Source organism: Scleropages formosus, chromosome 19, assembly GCF_900964775.1.
Source record: "Scleropages formosus chromosome 19, fSclFor1.1, whole genome shotgun sequence".
NCBI classification, from domain to species: Eukaryota; Metazoa; Chordata; class Actinopteri; order Osteoglossiformes; family Osteoglossidae; genus Scleropages; species Scleropages formosus.
In genome coordinates, this window is record NC_041824.1 from 11,627,589 (window position 1) to 11,646,052 (window position 18,464).

At 42.2% G+C, this 18,464-nt stretch overlaps 1 protein-coding gene across 1 annotated transcript in view; it reads right to left on the reverse strand.

The window, feature by feature from the left end:
* Nucleotides 1-14,382, reverse strand: part of phactr1 (phosphatase and actin regulator 1) — a 74,530-nt gene extending 60,148 nt beyond the window's left edge. The window contains exon 1 of the mRNA XM_018760573.2: nt 14,213-14,382. Within this exon, the coding sequence (XP_018616089.1) occupies nt 14,213-14,324 (112 nt within the window). The 5' untranslated portion in view covers nt 14,325-14,382. The remainder of the gene's footprint in view (nt 1-14,212) is intronic.
* Between the last annotated feature and the right edge of the window lie 4,082 nt (nt 14,383-18,464).

Consider the following 18,464-nt stretch of genomic DNA (forward strand, 5'->3'; position numbering starts at 1 on the left):
TGCTGGGGACAGGCAGGCTGGAGACAGGTAAGTAGTGGACCCAGTTGCCGGTTGGTTTTAAATCGTTCAACGAGGTTTGTAGGACTGGAGACAATCGAAGTTAGAGACAGGCAAAGGTCTTTCAACGCGTGAACATCACAGCACAGGCAAGCCAGAGTCAGTAGTCAAGGAGAACAGGCAAGAGTCAGAAACCAGGAACAAGCAAGCCAAAGCCACCAAGACTGCAAAACCACAAAGGTGTTTGCAAGAATCCACATCAACGGGTGGACCTGGATCTCCTTTTATTCGTGTCCTGTTAATTGAGCGCAGGTGTTGCCGCTCCGCTCATTGCAAAGGGCATGACAACCAGGAAGGCTTAAATATTCAATATCATTTCCATTATATTATAAAATTTATTTTGTACTTTTAATACTGCAAGTTATGCACTGCAGTGCAGATAAACGCTAATAAATTTTCATAACAGCTTATGTCAGCAAATGAGGGAAGGATCATTCAGGTTATATTGAGGGTAATGAAGCACTGTGAGGCATCATGGAAAAATGAAAATTATTATACGCAATTATATGTAATATAAAAACAAGTAGGCTGAGGGTAAGAATTATCTCTTTTTCATTAATATAGCAATAAACTAAGGACTCAAAGAGTAGAGAGAGTCATGATAGGGAAGCAATAGGGATGAATTAAGGAAGGACCATGCTATTATAACAGTGCAACTGGGATTATATCATTGGTTCAGTTTATGGCTGCCTGAAGAGACCTTCGCTGGGAACAGCTCAGAAAGGTTCTCACAACAGTAACTCTACACCATGCAGCCATATACAGCGTTAGCCATCCAAATATCCCATGTCTTTTCATTCCTCTGATTTGACTGCATCAGCATTTAAATGAGGTTCTGAAAGCTATATGGGAACGTTGGACTAAATGGAAGGCACCTGTTGCTCCAGTCAAGCGGAGTGACTGATTGACAGACGCTGGATTTGCACGCTGCTAAAACAGACTGGAATCAGGACTTGAATCAGGGTGTCCTACAACTTAGGTCTCAGAGCCTGACCTAACCAGCCATATTGTACATGGGGAAAATGATATACATGTCATCTGCAAGCTTTCATCTTTAGAACATCTATAAAAAAGCTCCATCTTGCACATTATCTATTATGTAGATTAAGAGATGCCTTTATCATGCAATCTGTCAATATAGAAATGAAGTTGTATATTGAGAGCAATTATTATATGCAAATCATGTTAAATATTTGACATATAAGGCTACTACCTGCCAATTGTTTTTGTACATAAAAGAAATGATTATATATTGCTTATCTATTACTACTTTTTGAGCTTAATTATTCTGAAATGACTAATATAGGGTTACAACACATTATGCATTTCAGACAAAAGGAAAAGATTACATATATGGTTGCTATGTGTTTATTTTTAAAAATATTTGCCAACAATAGAATTTGTGTCAAATGGGCACTATATGTTCTCTCCCTTCAGGGATGAAACAGTGGAAAGTATGCTGATGGTTTGATGTGCAAAGCAGACCTCACACACGTCTCAGGGTCTTTCACTGTCCTGCTACCATGTTCTTCAAGCAGCACGACCAGACTGGTCTCCAGTTGTTATTTATGTGGATGATGGGACTGTTGCATAAGCATAAGATGACTTCACAGTGAAGGTGAAACAGATACATCTGTTCTCACATTAACATTGCCTGTGCATAAGCTAAGATGTGTGCGTGGTCTGGAAAGCGCTGCCTTAGTAACATTTTTATGTGGTCACTGCCGAAGAAGTACACACTGTCTTCAAGCACAGTCAAGTGGTACATAAAATTTCACGTCTGAAACTCATATGCAGTACATTTAAATGAGCTTTTGCTGGGAATTTAGTTTAATGATGTATAGCTGCCCTCATTGTTATGGACTTGATGCAGTGACTCAAAGAAAAAAATCTCAGCCCAACCGGTCCTGTCACACAAATCTGACCAGTAGCATCAAGGGCCAGGTAGAGGAATCGGTCAGTCAAGACAAATTAAATCACACCACATTAGAGAAAAACTATGCAGCAAACACACACATACATCCACTTGGTACTGATTCCTGAATTAGGGCGACATTTGAATTTCTTTCATACTTTGTATGTGATTTGCTTCATATTTCAGTCTGGTGGGTCGGCAGTAATCTTACAGTTTGAGTTGATGCTCTTTACCACATTTCTCAAGGACAGGAGGAATTATTGTGTGTCCCTTTAAAGGAGAGCTCCAGCCACAAGGGAGAAGAAAGCATAAAAGGGTCACTCGGAAATGAGAGCCAGGAGTTATGGGGTTACCTGCAATCATCTGGGGATGTGCTTTCCAAGGACCCCCAAGGATCTCTGGCGCCCAAACCATTTCTACTGACACCACATGACCAAAGAAAAATTGGAGGGATGGGGTGGCTGTGGCAGTACTTCGTGGTGATGCTTTCAGTGCTCCTCCAACATGATTCTTACATATATACGGAAACAGAGACCTATACATGTGTTCATCAGCACAGCTACACCAGACATTGGACCCCAAAAGTCTAAGCTTCTTTTCATGAAGCTTTCAAAACCAGTGAATATTGTTCGCTTTTGGATTTTTTACCAGTGACCACCTGTTGTTCTATGCTACATTTTCTAGATTTGTTCAGACAAGCTGTGGAGGTTGTGGTCAAATATTCTGTTGCTCAGATCTTTGTCAAACATTGCCTTGGTCAGAATATGGTCAAATACTCCCATTTTTTTTGTTTTGCAACTGATTACTGGCTAAGGATCTTTTGCTTTTTCTCAGAAGTTGCCCAGATTTGGACACCTTTGGCTCAATGTACCGTGAATAAGACTGCTTCAGTAGAACCCTGAGCCATGCCGTCTTGCTGCGTCTCTGACGGAAGCCCACGCAATCTGCCATGTTTTTGCAGTGGGAATCAGAAGATGCAGCCAACTGTTTACACAATCTGAGCAGCTGCTATCTCCTTCAGCATGTTGCAGTTACGACCCAGCAATCTGACTGTGAGAGGACATGTGGGGAGGAAAAGGCATACAAACACACATGCATGTGCAGAAACACACCAATAGTAACCTTCCCACACTGGTCACTAGTAAGCTGAACTCTTCAAGTACCTTGCTTTAAGATACTTCATCAAGAGCAGATTTAAAACCTATGATCTTTGAATGAAAGACAGCAGCTATGACCACGTTGCTATGTGCTGTCAGTGGAGTGCAACCAACAGCCCTGGTTCCAAGAGTAACTTTCCACTATTAATTATCATGACAAAACAAAAAAGTCCATGTAAGATGGGTAAATAAATCATATGAAATGAGTCATAACACTTTTAACATGGATTATTATGTAGGGCGTCAACCCCCTTGAATATTCATGTGCTTATTAGCCATTTTCTAAAGGGCATTAGGTGTAAAGGTTGAGACAAGGTGGCTAATCAGAGTGACATTTGCATCCGATTGTGCTTCATATGCGTTCTTTCACTCCGGAGCCCTCACACAGGTTGTTGATAGCAAAGCAACCAGCTGATTTTTTTTTTTTTGAATGTTACTTTGCTTATCATTCATGTACACCTCACTAAAACTGATGACACTGGAGGTACAGTAAAAATGTTTGCGTAACTTTTTTTTGGCAGATGCCACCAGAGCCATTGCAAATTAAGAGAAAAATCTTAAATATTATCTTGTCTTCCTTCTGTGTGTGAGTATGTGACAAATGTAGTCGTCTGAGGGACATGGGACGCTGACTCAGGATGTCTGGATTCAATAGCATTCATTCTGGATCTCTTAGCCTGGACGAGTGTCTGGAGATAGGGAATCAGCTCTGTTTCGCACTCCAGGGCAAGTTGTGTCTCAGTGCCAACAGGGAAGTCATGGCAGCTGGGTGATTTCTAATGTTAACTAGATGAATGTGCTAGTCAGGCATGCTTACCAGCATGGTAAACAGGTGTACATGTGTGTGTGCTCTGTCTATCGGCGTGCTACACAATGATTAAAGTTTTTTGAAGCCGTGACAATGATGATGATGATGATGATGAAACAACAATCTGACATTAAGCATAATGTCATTGTACAGTAACTAAAAATTTAACATATATCAGTTGAAGGAAGCATGTAGCCAAGGGCTCCAGTAGGTTCTTTAAGCTCTGTGCTACACAAAGCGATAGTTTGGTCTAACAGTTTTGCCTGATCTGTTCCACACTGACAGCACTATAATATTCCAGATGATTGCAGTCTGTAGTGTTTCACCATGCTGCTGCGAGTCAGGTTCCTCCCACAGGACTGAAACTCACAAACTACAGGCACAGTCCTCACCATTGTGTAGCCTTTCTCCCAAGACTATTATAATATGAAGTATGTGCACTGGCACACAAAGGACACCCAACCCGCCCTCACAACTGTCTTGCTACAGCCAATCAAACGCCCTGCCTTGACCACCCATCCCCAGGATCCATGCATGCTGTTCCTTCTTTCCTAGCATGTCTCTTTTCACAGGAGGAAGCTGATGCAAATGGAGGCTGGCAAGGGACTATCGCCCACAGGACCCTGACGGATGTGCTAGCAATGCAAGCCTGTCCAGGGCGTGAACGCGTGGGGGGGTGAAAAATCCTACCCTGTCTCTCAGTTTCTGAGGATGGGAATAGGGGGTTGGGAGGTTGAATATGTGACGAAATGCTCTGCTTGCTTTGTCTTGATGGGAGGTAGCCTTTGCCTCAGGTATCACAACCAATCCAGAAAAACTACCAAAATTCATCATAAATCCACTCACAAAGAGCAGATTTGTAACAAAAACATACAGTTTCCTGAATAATTTCTTTTTAAGAAAAGATTACATGGGTACTTTTGCTTCCCATGTAGCCCTCATTTATACCCCTGCCGATCTCAGTTTGTCTCATAAATGTATTAATAGTACTATCAGTGCAGTTTAGGGATTATTTAATTATTTAAGTTCTAATCAGAATAAGTCGTGACCGTCCCTCATGTGCTCTGAGGTACCAGTGTGAAATAAATCTACAGAGCAGCAAAATGGAAAAATGAAAAGAACGCTACCATTGCTGGGTGCAGTAAGGGCTCAACCGCCGAATCCGAACTGAGGCTGGCGATATCGGCGCCATCGACTCTCAGCAAAACTCTTTGAAAGCAGTTAACACGGATTTGAAACAAAATTCAGAAAATATACTTCTTTGTGGATTATGGTCACTGGAGAAGGAGTAACACTGAAGTAATCAGTAAGGGGATGAGACAGGCTATGCCTTTATGGGGACTCTTTCTTGCGGGGGCTTAATTCACCTGAGTGCTTGAAGTTACCTGCCGTCTGGACTGCTGAATGGAGCTGTAGTTTCATTTGTTGCAGAGCAGCCGGCCACCAGGTGAACAAGAACACGCTCAGCCTCTGCATTGCAGGGTGACTTATTCATTCCTTCGGCGTTCTGCTCAGGTAGCTCAAGCGATCTAAACCCTTCTGCTCGGGCAAATCCGTTCCCTTATGCCAGGATACACAATGCGACATGCTGTAAGTGCATTAGACAACACGGACACGCGCACGTACGCACACACACACAAACACAAAAGCATAATTTTTCATTCAGTTGTGGGTACTCTCATAAAATAGTGCTGTTCCAGTCAAGTCGGGACATTGAAGGTGCAGTGATTATGCTACATCTTTTTGCTCTCATTATGAGACATTAAAACAGAGGAGGGGTGGAAAAGCCATAATGTATGATTGCATGAGGTGAGAACAGCAATAGCTGTCAAGTTCATTTTTGTTCGCTTAATGGCTGCTTAAGTTGCACTGTCCTTTCACCTTTCAAGTCGGGTGTCTCTAGAAGGTTCCTCATCTAAGGGCTTTTTTCCCCATCAGCTCACACTTAGGCCTGAAAAGGGACGACAGTGACTCGGCTATGTGCCGCATCTAATTCAACCACTGGCTAATTCATGTTTTTTTCAGTATTCTGTGGTAGGAAACATTGCATTGGCAGCAAAATCAAGGGCCGTGCTGTCAGAGGGAGCTCAGGAACATGCTAACTCGATCAGTGCTGTATGGCAGCGAAACCTGCAATGCTATAAACAAAAAACATGGCAGAACCATGGCTGAAGATGTCTCATTTGAATAAATTCTAATGCCAAGCGTTATCATTATGTCCAAGTAAATACCCATCATAAAAGAAGAAAAGCCTATATACTGTGATCCTCTACACATGTAATCCTGCACTTTCACTCTGAAAGGCAGCATCTAGAGTTTTCATCCCCTTATTACCCAGAACACATTGCATTTTCATGCTACAGTCATCCAGTTTTCATATTTCTGAGCTGCAAACCAAGTTGACCTTGCTTTGCTTCACATTTGTTTGAAGGGATTTTCCTCCAAAATATCGTTCAGCCACCAGAGTAGAGCAGGCTGCTGAGATTCTTCAACGTAACAAAAAAAATCACATGCTGGTGTCTCATCTGGCTGAACTGGTTTGGCAACGATTGAGAAATACAATTCACAGAAGAATGCAGTAGCCAGAAATGGTCTCTGCATCGAGCACGTGCCTGTAGCTGGCTGAAGTGATCCAGATCTGGAAATCCGCCATATGAAAAGCTGCTGTCTATAAGCACAGCGAATGCTGTGAGAAACAGTCTGGGCCACTGGGAACAGCCACTCCATTCTCCCACAGCCGCCTGCTGCGTGTAAATTCCAGAAAGACACTTTTCTTGTTGAAAAGCACTTTAGTCAATGTGGAGATAACAGCAGCAGCAGACGAGTGGACAGGGCTGCCTGCAGGGCTGGAGGTGGGGGGTTGTGCTGGTATATGGAACAGCGCTTTCAGTGTAAGAACTCTGATTGCAATTTGATCAGTTTCGCAGGAATACCATGCCTTAGAATAACTATCCTATCTGAACTATGAGCACTAGAGCTTTTCAGATCACAAAATACTATGCATTACAGAAGGACTACTGGATGATGCTGTATATATCATATTATACCTGTATAGTATGTATACCTGTGTAAATCAAATCGTTATAAAAATTCTTTTGTGCCAACTGCGGTTAAATTATTGAATAGAGAATTCCAAAACTGAGATTTTAGATTGGTATACAGAAGGTTTTTAATATATTTTGACTGATGCTTTATTCCTTATTTATTGTATGTTATGGTATGCATTGTTTTATGTGAGTCCAATGTTGTGCACTGGTCGTGTCATGGCTGTCCAAGACAAATTTCCCAGAAATGGGACAATAAAGTATATTCTATTCTATTCTATCCTATAGAATACACAATTTTCCATAAAAACACAAATTTCAGTAATACATGTCAAAGTGATCTACCAAAAACAAACGGAGGCATAATCATACATGTGGATTGAGAAATGCATTTTCCTCTCGATAGCAAACGCAGACCTTTCCAGGATGTTCCCTGTATCATAGAGCAGAAGTGATCTGAATTGAGAGAACAAACATGCTGACTAAATCCACCAAGGTATTTAATCAGAGAAAGAATTTTACCCTGCTTCTCTTCACATGCATCTGTGCTTGGGGCACCAACATCTGTTCAGGTTTAATTTCAATGCACCATGCTTTTCTAGGTTCCAAATATAGTGTTTAACTTGTGATTTGTGGAATATCTGAAGCCATGCAACACACACACTGCATTTGTTTCTGTTCCACTACCATACACCATATAATGGTTATGCACCTGTTATTTCTATCAACACACCTGCACTGAGAAAGCTGCAGATATATGTTTAACATGAAGCACAATATGGGAATTGAATCCACCCAAACTGTTGGCGTAACAACGATGAATATTAGCATTAGTGATAGGAAAGTAAGGTACTAGCGCAAGGGGGGCCTGGTGGTGCAGTGGGTTGAACCAGGTCCTGTTCTCCGGTAGGTCTGGGGTTCAAGTCCTGCTTGGGGTGTCTTGCGACGGGCTGACATCCTGTCCTGGGTGTGTTCCCTCTAGCTCTTTGCCCTGTGTTGCCGGGTTAGGCTCTGGATCCCCACGACCTCGTATGGGACAAGCGGTTCAGACAGCGTGGGTACTAGTGCTAGTATGCTAGTCAATTACTATCAGTACACTAAACCACCTTTTGCATGTGTAAAATTAACAAATTCAATTACTCCAATTCTACATTGCATAGGGCCCTCTGACCTGCTTCAGTTAAATATATAGGCAACTGGAAAATTTGTGGTTAAGGACACAGACTCATAACCTGTGCAATGAGGTTACAATGGAATTACTTTGGGAAAAAAGGTATTAACATCAAATTGGGAACAGCTGCCAATCCTATGCAAGAATAAGTGTAGTAGTTACATCTGCTGCATTTGGGCTTGGAGCTTGCAGGTCTGAATCCCACCTACTGCTGTAGCACCCTTAAACAAGGTTCTCACTCTGAATTGTTCCAGTAAAAAATTACCTTGGTGTAAATGACTAAATAGTTGTAGAAAACATAACTTTGTAAGCTGCTTTGGAAAAAAAAGGTTCAGCTAAATGTAAAAATGGTTGCCAGGTGATGTGAGCAAACAACTTCTAAGAGCCATTCAGACTCCGGTGCCATTATGTAAATTCATGCCCGAGCATTAAGAAATTGCAGCTGCCTTGCTGATTCTGCCGTCATACTTCGGGTGAAATGGGAGCATGTAGTTGATTCCTTTTGGAGTCTTTCTGCAGCAGTAGCGGGAAAGTTCACAACTGGTTTATTGATTAACACTTAATGTTGAAGGGTTTCTGTAATGGACACAAATAAATCACACCTCTGTGCACTGTAAGCGGCTCGCTGCCTGACTTCACGGCCCTCTCTGACCATCTCCTGCCACAGCTCGTCTCACCGAAGTTACCATCCAAGACGTTTGATGACGAGGCCATTAACAATCCTGATCCTTTGCAGACAACGCTAATGGTAACCAGTTGTGTATGTAATTATTTATTGTATACAAAACATACAGAACGAATGCACTCTCATATTCTCCAGATAAGAGATAAATGCTGAGTGGTTAATGTGTTAAATTGAAAAAACAAAATGCATCCTTTTGGGTTTTTATTGCTTCCTCTGATGTGTCAGTCCACAGTTAAAAGAACATGGAAAAATGTTTAATAAAGATAATAAAAGATGTTAAATAAATGCAACACTATGTACAGTTATTGTCAACAGCGCGGAGCCAAGGGGGGAGGGGACACACCCAGGAAAGGACACTGGTCTGTTGCAGGGCACCCCAAGCATTGCCCTTTTTGCAAATAATTATTTATTTGAAAATAGCTAAAAAAAAAATTTAATAAACCAAAATGTTTGGTCTTCTAGGATTAGGATCTGAGTGAGTGGATTGTCAGTGCCAAGCACACAAGTAAGAAAACAGACCTATACGGTTTATCAGCAAGCAGTCAAACAGTTTTGCTGAATGAACTCCATGCAATGATAATTTCAAGTCTTATTTGAGCAACATCTCGTGTTCCCCACCGTTGAAGGGTCAACACTGATGAGAGAAGTATAGGAATTAACAGTGACAGCAGCAGGCAGCAGTCCCGGTCACCATAACGCTATCTCAGACGTTTTGTCACAAGCAGTTTTGTATTCTTGTCTCATCCCATGTCTTAAGAGTTACTGCCAGGGACTCCATCACAATGCAGCGTAATCGGAATTCATAGAAGAGGCGAGTTTTCCTAAGGGAATCCTTCTGACCTGAGGGTTCATAACATGACAATACCCTGCACTTTCAATTCCAGCCACTTGACCACTGGGTTTTTAGCTCCAGGCCTTTTCAAGCACCTTTACAGGCATCATCTTCATCACAGGAATTAATGCAGAGACACGGCTGGGACAGCAAATGTGTTGCCAGTTTTGCTTTGTTGTTTTATTTTGTTGTTTTTTTGAGTGTTTGGTTTTACAATGGGAAACTTTGATGGCAGCCACATGGGCAGGTTTAGGGGCAGATTTAGTAGCAGGATCAGGAGGGGAAATCTCATGGGTAGATTTGGGGTGAACCTTGCAGGCAACCAGAAGAACAGGTCTAAGAGTAGATTTAAGGGTGGCCTCTTGGCGACCAGACATGTGCAGGAATGAAGAGCATCGGTGTCCTTCAAGAAGAGCAATGGAGGAAAGCGACAGGCACTTAGGCGGTGCGTGAGGCTGCATGGACATTGCCTCAACTTTGGCATTGTTTGTCACACAAAAACCCAGCAAATGCTTTTAGCACCAATGCAACAAGTCGGTTTGTCAGATCCAGGGCTTAGTCATTATCTCAGCGAGGACTCAGTCGAAAGATCACATCAGGAAGCTGCAGGTAATCTAATTAAGGCGTAATTATAGTTTAGCTGTATTCAACAGGTCAGTGCAGTGGGCTCACTAGTCAAATTAAATTTCACACTTTTCCATTGCGCTTTGTGTCATCGTGTAATTGGATGCCACACTCATGCAGCCAGAGGAGCTCAGGATGTATTGGTGTGTCCCTCAGAAAAGTGCTAAGATGGTCCTCGGAGGAGGCCTTTTCATGGCTGGACCTCAGCGAGGAGGTAATCTGCAAGCACAGCTGTCCATACACTCCCAGACACAGCTGTGCACTCTCATTTATCTACCTGACACTGCCAAGAATTGCACCTGATCAAAACAAATGACAGAACCTGCAGGCTGACATATTTTCCCTGTTAGTTTAACAGCATGCTGAGCCAAGTCACCTTACATTGTGAAGTGCTTAAAAAGGACTCAAATGTCACAGCAACATAGCAATTTCCTAGAAAATAATGGAAATTCATAACAAAATAAAATTAAACATATATACAGCCTGTAAACCTGTGACTGTTACGCGGAACACAGGGAGCCGAGACGGCTGAACCCAAGTGTAGCGTTGTTCGTTAAACATTGAGGGAAGAGGCAAGGTCTCAAAACCAGGGACAGGCGAAGGGTCGGTCGAACAGGACAGGAACGAGGATTCATGGACGTGGTCGGAGAACGAAGCAAGGAGTCAAAAAAGAACCGGAGATCGTGGACAGAGCAAGAATGTAGTAACACGAGGAAGGGCAGTTGTCCCAAACGAGATTCCGCAACGGTAAGGGAGTTGAAGAGGGTCTTTATAGGGTGAGTGATTACTCATGAGCTAGTGCGGAGTCAGGTGTTGTTGCTTGTGTTGTGGGCGTGGACGTGACAGTGACAGTATAATAGAGTTGCCCTGCTTGGGAAAAAAAAAAAACACAGCAGTTAATGATACATACTACCATGTGAAAATATTATAATTAATTTTTTCTGAATATTTTGTTTCAGCCTTCAGTCTTTAGATTCAGTATGTGGATTAAGCCTTTAATGTCCCTTTAACAGGGCTATGATAGCAGATGAGATAATATGAATCACACCTAAGTGCTATCAAAGCATTTGGATATATGCCATCTGAAGAAAGAATTATGAATCAGATGACAATCACAATGATACTGTCACGCCCACGTCCTTGCACCAAGCAGACGCACCTGTGGCGGATCAGGGAGACGGAGAAAAAAAAGGCTGCCTCAAACACCCCGAATCATGGAACCTCATCCGAACAGACTGTAGCTTCCACGATAGCGAGCGACATTCCAAGATTTTCCCCATTTCTCCCGTTTCCCTGTACACCTTCCAACGTTTCCCCGGTTTAATACAAGCTATAATAAAGAGTGCACCTGCAATTGGGTCCGGCGCCTCTTTTCTTGCTCACAACTATGACAGATACTAACAGGCTGAAATGTAACTTTTCCACATGAATAAATTGTAATAATAATGATAATAATAATTATTATAATTCAGAAAATGCAGGTAATGTCTGAAATTAAACCCTTATACTATACATCTAGTAAAAAATGGATAAATCTCTGTACTCCTTTGCTAAAGAGAATTAACAAACCCTCTCCTTCGTTCTGCCCTGCGCTCCTGCCTCGCTCCCAGAAACCCACCTCCTCCGGTTTGACCTCAGCCTGGATCTCTGACTTTGGATTTGCCCCACGAACGATGTTTGCACTTCAAACCTCACAAAAGACCACACACTCAGTCTTGCCTGGAACCTCAACCCAGATCCAGAAATAAAAACTGTACCTGGGTCCTACCTTGTGTGTGACAGCCTCCTTGGTGGTCTCTCAGTATATTACCTGAGTGGTTGCTTGAGCTGTGCCTAAATCGTTATCAGTTTTTACCTAGCCTGTTCTTCTCCGGTAACTGTTTTAACCTCAGTTACCCTCTTTATACTATACTATTGCATCTCAGTAGTGAGGTGAGATGAGATGAAAGTAGTTTCTCTTCTTTTGAGCCAAAAATATTAAAGTACACATATGGGGCAGAATTTGAAGAGAAAAACACTGAAGAAACAAAAAACCTTCCTCTGAAAAACATATCGCTGCTGTACACAGGGTCTGTGAGGAAGGCATTTTGTATTTGCAAGCAGGATGCAGTGGCATAATAGCTGTGAGCAATGACCGAGTTACAGTTTCGGCCAGTCAAGGCTGTGGATGTCTCCGGATCTCCAGGAGAAGAGCAAGTCAGCCCTTTGCTGAAACACCTGAAAAAGGTCCTGACACAGGTAAGAAAAGAATTCCCAAAAGGCCTTTAGTAGTGCATTAATGCCAACAAACCTTTTTCACTGAAGACATTATTAGCATCATAGTTAAGTGAGTGTAAAAGGTTTGTGGAACCTGGTCGTCAAAAGGTACTCCTAATAGACCACCAGCTGCCGGTTGGATTGTTAATCTCTTTCCCATGAAATATCAGGCTGAGATTTCCTACCAGTCTGCAATCACTTATGAGTTATTCAGAAAGTACAGTTCTTTACTAGTCATTGCTCCACCATAATCATGAACGAGTTTTCATTAACAGCTATGCCTTGATCTACAAGCAGAACACGGCCTTATGAGTTTAATGGGAGAAAATTGAAGCTGAACATCTCCAGAGACAGAGCGCGTCACGTGACTTTCAGCAACACGGCGCTGCGTAGAGCTCCGATCATTGAACGGTTAGACTAGCGATGCACGATTACTTGTCACCTTTATGCAAATCACCATGCAGAATTTTTTCGTACACTTTACTAATCGATTGAGCACCATCACTAAGTTCCAGAGCACTGCTCCAATAACGGAAAGCGGGTTTCGAACCCGCAACCTTTATTTACGGCCGTGATTTCAACAGCTGCGCCACTTCCAGTCCTAACCAATCACCTAGAGGTGGGATAATATTCACCACAAATCCTTTCCGCGATTGTTATAAAATTAGCTAAACACAGCGCCTTCAGCTGGGGAACATCTGGTAACTACAAACACGGCAAATTAAATTACATTAACATGAACTCGCACGCAAATTGGAAATAATAAAACAGCAGGGTCGGCGTTGACGTTAAATAATGCCAAGTCACCATGGCAACAAGGGATGCGATTGCCCCGCAGTTTCTCGATCCACGTTTACAGCAGCATCATCACCCACGGTCTCGGTCACACGGCTTTGCTGTGGAAACGTAGCGTCTCCTCCGACATCCCCACACGTAACACACCCCATGCATGACGGAATATTAAATTTGCCTTCCGTTATGGAATCGGACAAGCGATCATGGGAAGAGAGAGATCCCTGCCAGGTGCTTCCCCATCCTGGAGATGACAGGGCAGGGCGCATAAATGTCCTCAGACTCAGGCATCAGGTTTCCTCCTCTCATTGGCCATTCCGTGCAAGCAGCACATGATGATACACTGGAACAGGTCCCACTACGGTACTGAACTCAGGAGTCAGGTAAGGTATGGTATGGTACGAAGGTTTCCGCGGACAAAACAGCACGCACTCCCCTAATGACAAATCGATCGTCTGGTACCCCAGGCAGTGCGTAACATCATCTGTGCGTTCGAAATAAGATATGTGCGATCAACACACAACGATGGCGTCAGAATAAGCAGCATGTGGATGTGCACAGATGTCGTCCACATCAGTGACGGGAGAGATTCAGCTGAGCTCATGCTTTCAGCATCTTTACGGGAAACACGGGACACACACAATCACACACAAAAAGACATGAGTCACTGTGATTCTACGTCCCAGCGGAGTCACTGCGCTCCCACATCACTCCTCATACCCATATACCCTGTTGATGATCAAAGCTTTTCTTTTTTTTAATTATTGCCGTTTATTTCACACACATGCCCCCCCTCCGGACTCCCCTCTGCCCCCCCAGCAGTCTGCGGGGACCCTAGTGCTTCGTGGTCCGCACGTGCGCACTGTCTTACCTGTCTCCAGGTTGAAGGAGATCCTGGCCTCGGAGAGGTACGGAGTGTCGCTCTTGGACCGGACTCTTCTGATGGGCCGCCGGTCGGTGTCCTCATCCGAAGAGGCCGCCATTAATGAACGGCACCGTGCCTGTGTGTGCGCGTGTGTGTGTGCGCGCGCGCACGCACTCGCGCGTGTGTGTACGAGGGACAGAAAGAGAGAGGGAAAGAGAGGCACCAAGCCGCCGATGCTCTCCGGGAGGTGCTGGAGGGGTAAACCACAGAACGGGTGAGAAAGAGAGAGAGAAGCCAGGAGAGGACAGAGAAATGGGAGGTTGAAGCCCACCCCCCTCCCAAATACTGCTGTGGACCTTGTATACTTAATTATTACATTGTGGGTATTCAAGACTGCCACGTCGCACGTTTGTCCTCTTATTGGAGCAGGAGTATGTATCTGTTCTAAAACACCAAAACAAATAATAATAATAATATTAATAATAATAATAATAATAATAATAAAGCGGCAGCCATTCATCTATCTAAAAACATACTGCACCCATGAGATAAGACTTTGATAAGACAAAAGAGTAACATCCAGGAAAAAATACTGATGAATCATGACTGAAAACAGGACTGTGACAGGAGTGTGACATAACACGGTACAGTAGCATCATAAGAGTATTGGGGTCCCCACTCCTAGACGTCAGTTAGTCTGGATCGGAAAAGTGCCCCTTATAGAGAAGCAAGGTATAGCGGGGCAAATTTTCTCTTATGAAATAAGTGATTTAAAAACATCCCGGATTTCACCAGTTCTTCTCTGTCTGGAGCCAAACGTCGTAAATCGGCAATAAAAGAGGGAGCAGTAGCAATAAATATTTAAAACAAAACATCCAAGTTAATTTTATGACATTTTAAATGACTTTTTCCTTTGAACATTTTATTTTAGGTGCTGTATGTATGTACATTATGGTAGCGCAGCGATCAGGATGCAGTAATCACTGTATGCTGCTGGGCAACGACAATCCTCTCACTACTGAGTGCTGCATGAAACACACTGAACTATGTACTATGAAAGATACTTACCTGTGCACTGCTTTCTTTAAAACACGCTTTACAGTCACTCACTCGTTCAATCACTTTCTTAACTGCGAGTCCTGTACCGGAATCACTGAGCGTCAAACTGGGAGGGGCAGTACACTGGACGGGACGCCAGTCCATCGCATGCTTATTAAAAAATGCGGCCAATGGCAGAACAATTACTTTCCCTGCAGGACTAGAGACGCATTTGTGAAGTGAGACAGGAGCACTGCTTCCGTGGAACGGGGCATCTTACACCAGAGACCCCCTGTGCGACCGTTTGTCTTTCTGCTCCTGCTGAGCCAAACCATCATCTTTAGGCCTGTTTTAAGATGCCCCACTTTATTTTTTTTAATCACTTTTCCCTATTTTAAGTTGTATTAAAACCCTGGCACAGTACACCTGACATGTCTATTTACATTGATTCATTTAGCTGACACTTTTCTCCAAAGCAACTTACAATGTTAAGGTTACAATTATTACAGTTGGGTAATTTTTTTTTATTGGCGCAATTTAGGATGAGTACCTTGCTCAAGGGTACTACAGCTGGAAGTGGGGATTGAAAATGTGACCTTTGGAGCCAAAGGAAGCAGCTCTAACCACTATACTAGCAACTTTCCCCTGTTGGTACTTTCCAGCAGTTTCCCTTAAATGTTACCTTAATTTTGTCCTTTACAGTTTTTGCTTAACTTTTCTGGGAAGTGACAAGAGAAAATGTGTTCTTCATGACTTTTATTATTATTATTATTATTATTGATTTTAAGAGCTCAAGAAAGCAGGTGTGCCAAATCGTGCTTTAAGGCAAATATTTTCCATTTTTAGTTAGAAATATTGATTAGAAGAATGCATATATTATAAAGATGCACTTCCATTTCTGCTGTACAAAATACAGTATTGTCATAGGATGACTGTAATTTGTTCAGGAATTTGTTTGCCTAATCTTGCTGAAATTAAATTTTGTAGTGACTCAGATCCTTAATTCACCTGTCAGGAAAGGTTGTGAACCCAAAAATTAGCATTACATTGGGTCTAGGTGTGTATGTGTATGTGTATATGTATATGTGTGTGCGTGTGTGTGTGTGTGTGTGTGTACACCAGTGTCCTACATCGACACAAAATGAAAACACTCATGCTCTGCCAAATCTATTCTGATAGATATATAATTATATTTATTATTTATTTATTTTAAATTATATAATTATTGTGATATATTAAGTAAAATGAGAATTTAACTGCATACCATCATCTGTTTTTCTTAACTTCATCAGAGAACCTTAAATAAATATCCTCATTTCACAGACATTAAGTAAATGTTTCTTTAAATAACTGATCTAGGCATAAAGGAAAAAGCCAGTCTGCTGTGATAGGACAGATTGAACAGCATTCATACTCAATTACTTTCACTGTGTGTGTACTGGCCAATGTATTATAGACAAATAGCTATTAATGAAACAATTATGTGAATGAATTATACATTTTTCAATGTGATCTCAGCATATTGCCTCCTCAAGTCTCCAGTGTGCAGAAATGGACCTGATCTCACAGAGCTCAATACTTTCCTAAGATTTTCTAAAGCCTGAGCACTCTGAAAAGGAGAGATGGAAAGAGGGGAATATGAAGGGAAGATGAAAGCCTCACAATGGCTTCACAAAGACCCCAGAGTGAATCTGTAAATGAATTTAATCCGTCGCCCTGTTTTTCTCATTTTGCAGCATAATAGCAGTACGGATAATAAAGTATTTTGCTACCCATCATGGACAATGTACAAATTTTATAGACATGAAAGAAGGTGTTTATGGTGATGGAGGCCAAGCCAGTGATGCATCTGATAGTGTTTTTGTTTCCCAGACGCAGTGATTTACATTGTATTTTATGGAGTCCCATGAAAACCTCCGTTGGATTTTCTTTCAATTTTCATCAAAGAAAACTGACAGTAAGTAAACAGCACTGCCATTCATGCATATACAATACCATATGTTTAGGTAAGAGCTGTTTTAACGAAATAAAAATATCTTCACATGTATGATATTTTGATGGAATCATTGTATCAAAGGAAAAAGAAAATTAAATTAGAATTTGCACATGCACTCTGTTTTAATAACTTGTGCTTCACCCTGAGGAAAATCTCAGAATATCGTATGCTTATCAAAGATATGCGCAATAAACGCCTCATAAATAAAACCTGCAACATAGACAAAACCAAAAAGATAATAAAAACATACACATAATCAGATCAAAATATAGGTACCCACACACACACACACACATCTTCAGAGCCGCTTGTCCCATATGGGGTCACGGGGAACCGGAGCCTACCCGGCAACACAGGGCGTAAGGCCGGAGGGGGAGGGGTACCCATTTCCTCTAAAATTTCCCACTGTTTTGCAAATAAAAGATCAACATTATTTTAAATGCTGTGTAAAAGATTTACACAGGAGTTTATTGTAATAATGTCAGGTAATATTAAAAGTGTTGTGTCTTCTTGGTTGTGTTCAGTACACAGACATCTTATGTGCAGATCCATAAATGAGCCATCTTTTGTTGAACGTCTTGTCTGTGTAAGAGGAGAAATAAAGGACAGGTTTTTGGCTAAAATCAGGAGTGCTGCAGAATAACAAGGGGACTTTCAATGCAATATTAGCTAATGCCATCTTGTGGGAAGTGAATGAAACTGAGAAAATAAAACTTCATCATATGAGTGTGTACCATCTGTGGACTTTATGTTGATGCTAATGTACAGATTCCTCCACTATGTAACATTTACTGTCCAAATCTGCAAGAAAAATGTATGTGGAAAAGAACAGGATTGGGTACATTATTGCTTCAGAGATGAACATATATAAATTAAGCCCTTTCTAAACCTTTATAAATTCAAAATAATTTAGTTTCCTCAACACGAGCTTTGCAAGTCATACAGTCCAATTTTAAATTAATATTTCTTGCCATTACTTCAGTGTATTTACAGTTAGCTAGCTGTGAAGCAGTGGGCAGAGGTGTGGTGGCAGGGTGGTGCAGTGGTACAGTGGTGCAGTGGGTTGGCCCAGGTCCTGCTCTCTGGTGGGTCTGGGGTTTGAGTCCCACTTGGGGTGCCTTGTGATGGACTGGCATCCCATCCTTGGTGTGTCCCCTCCCCCTCCAGCCTTTTGCCCTATGTTGCCGGGTTAGGTTCTGGCTCCCCGCGGCCCTGTGTGGGACA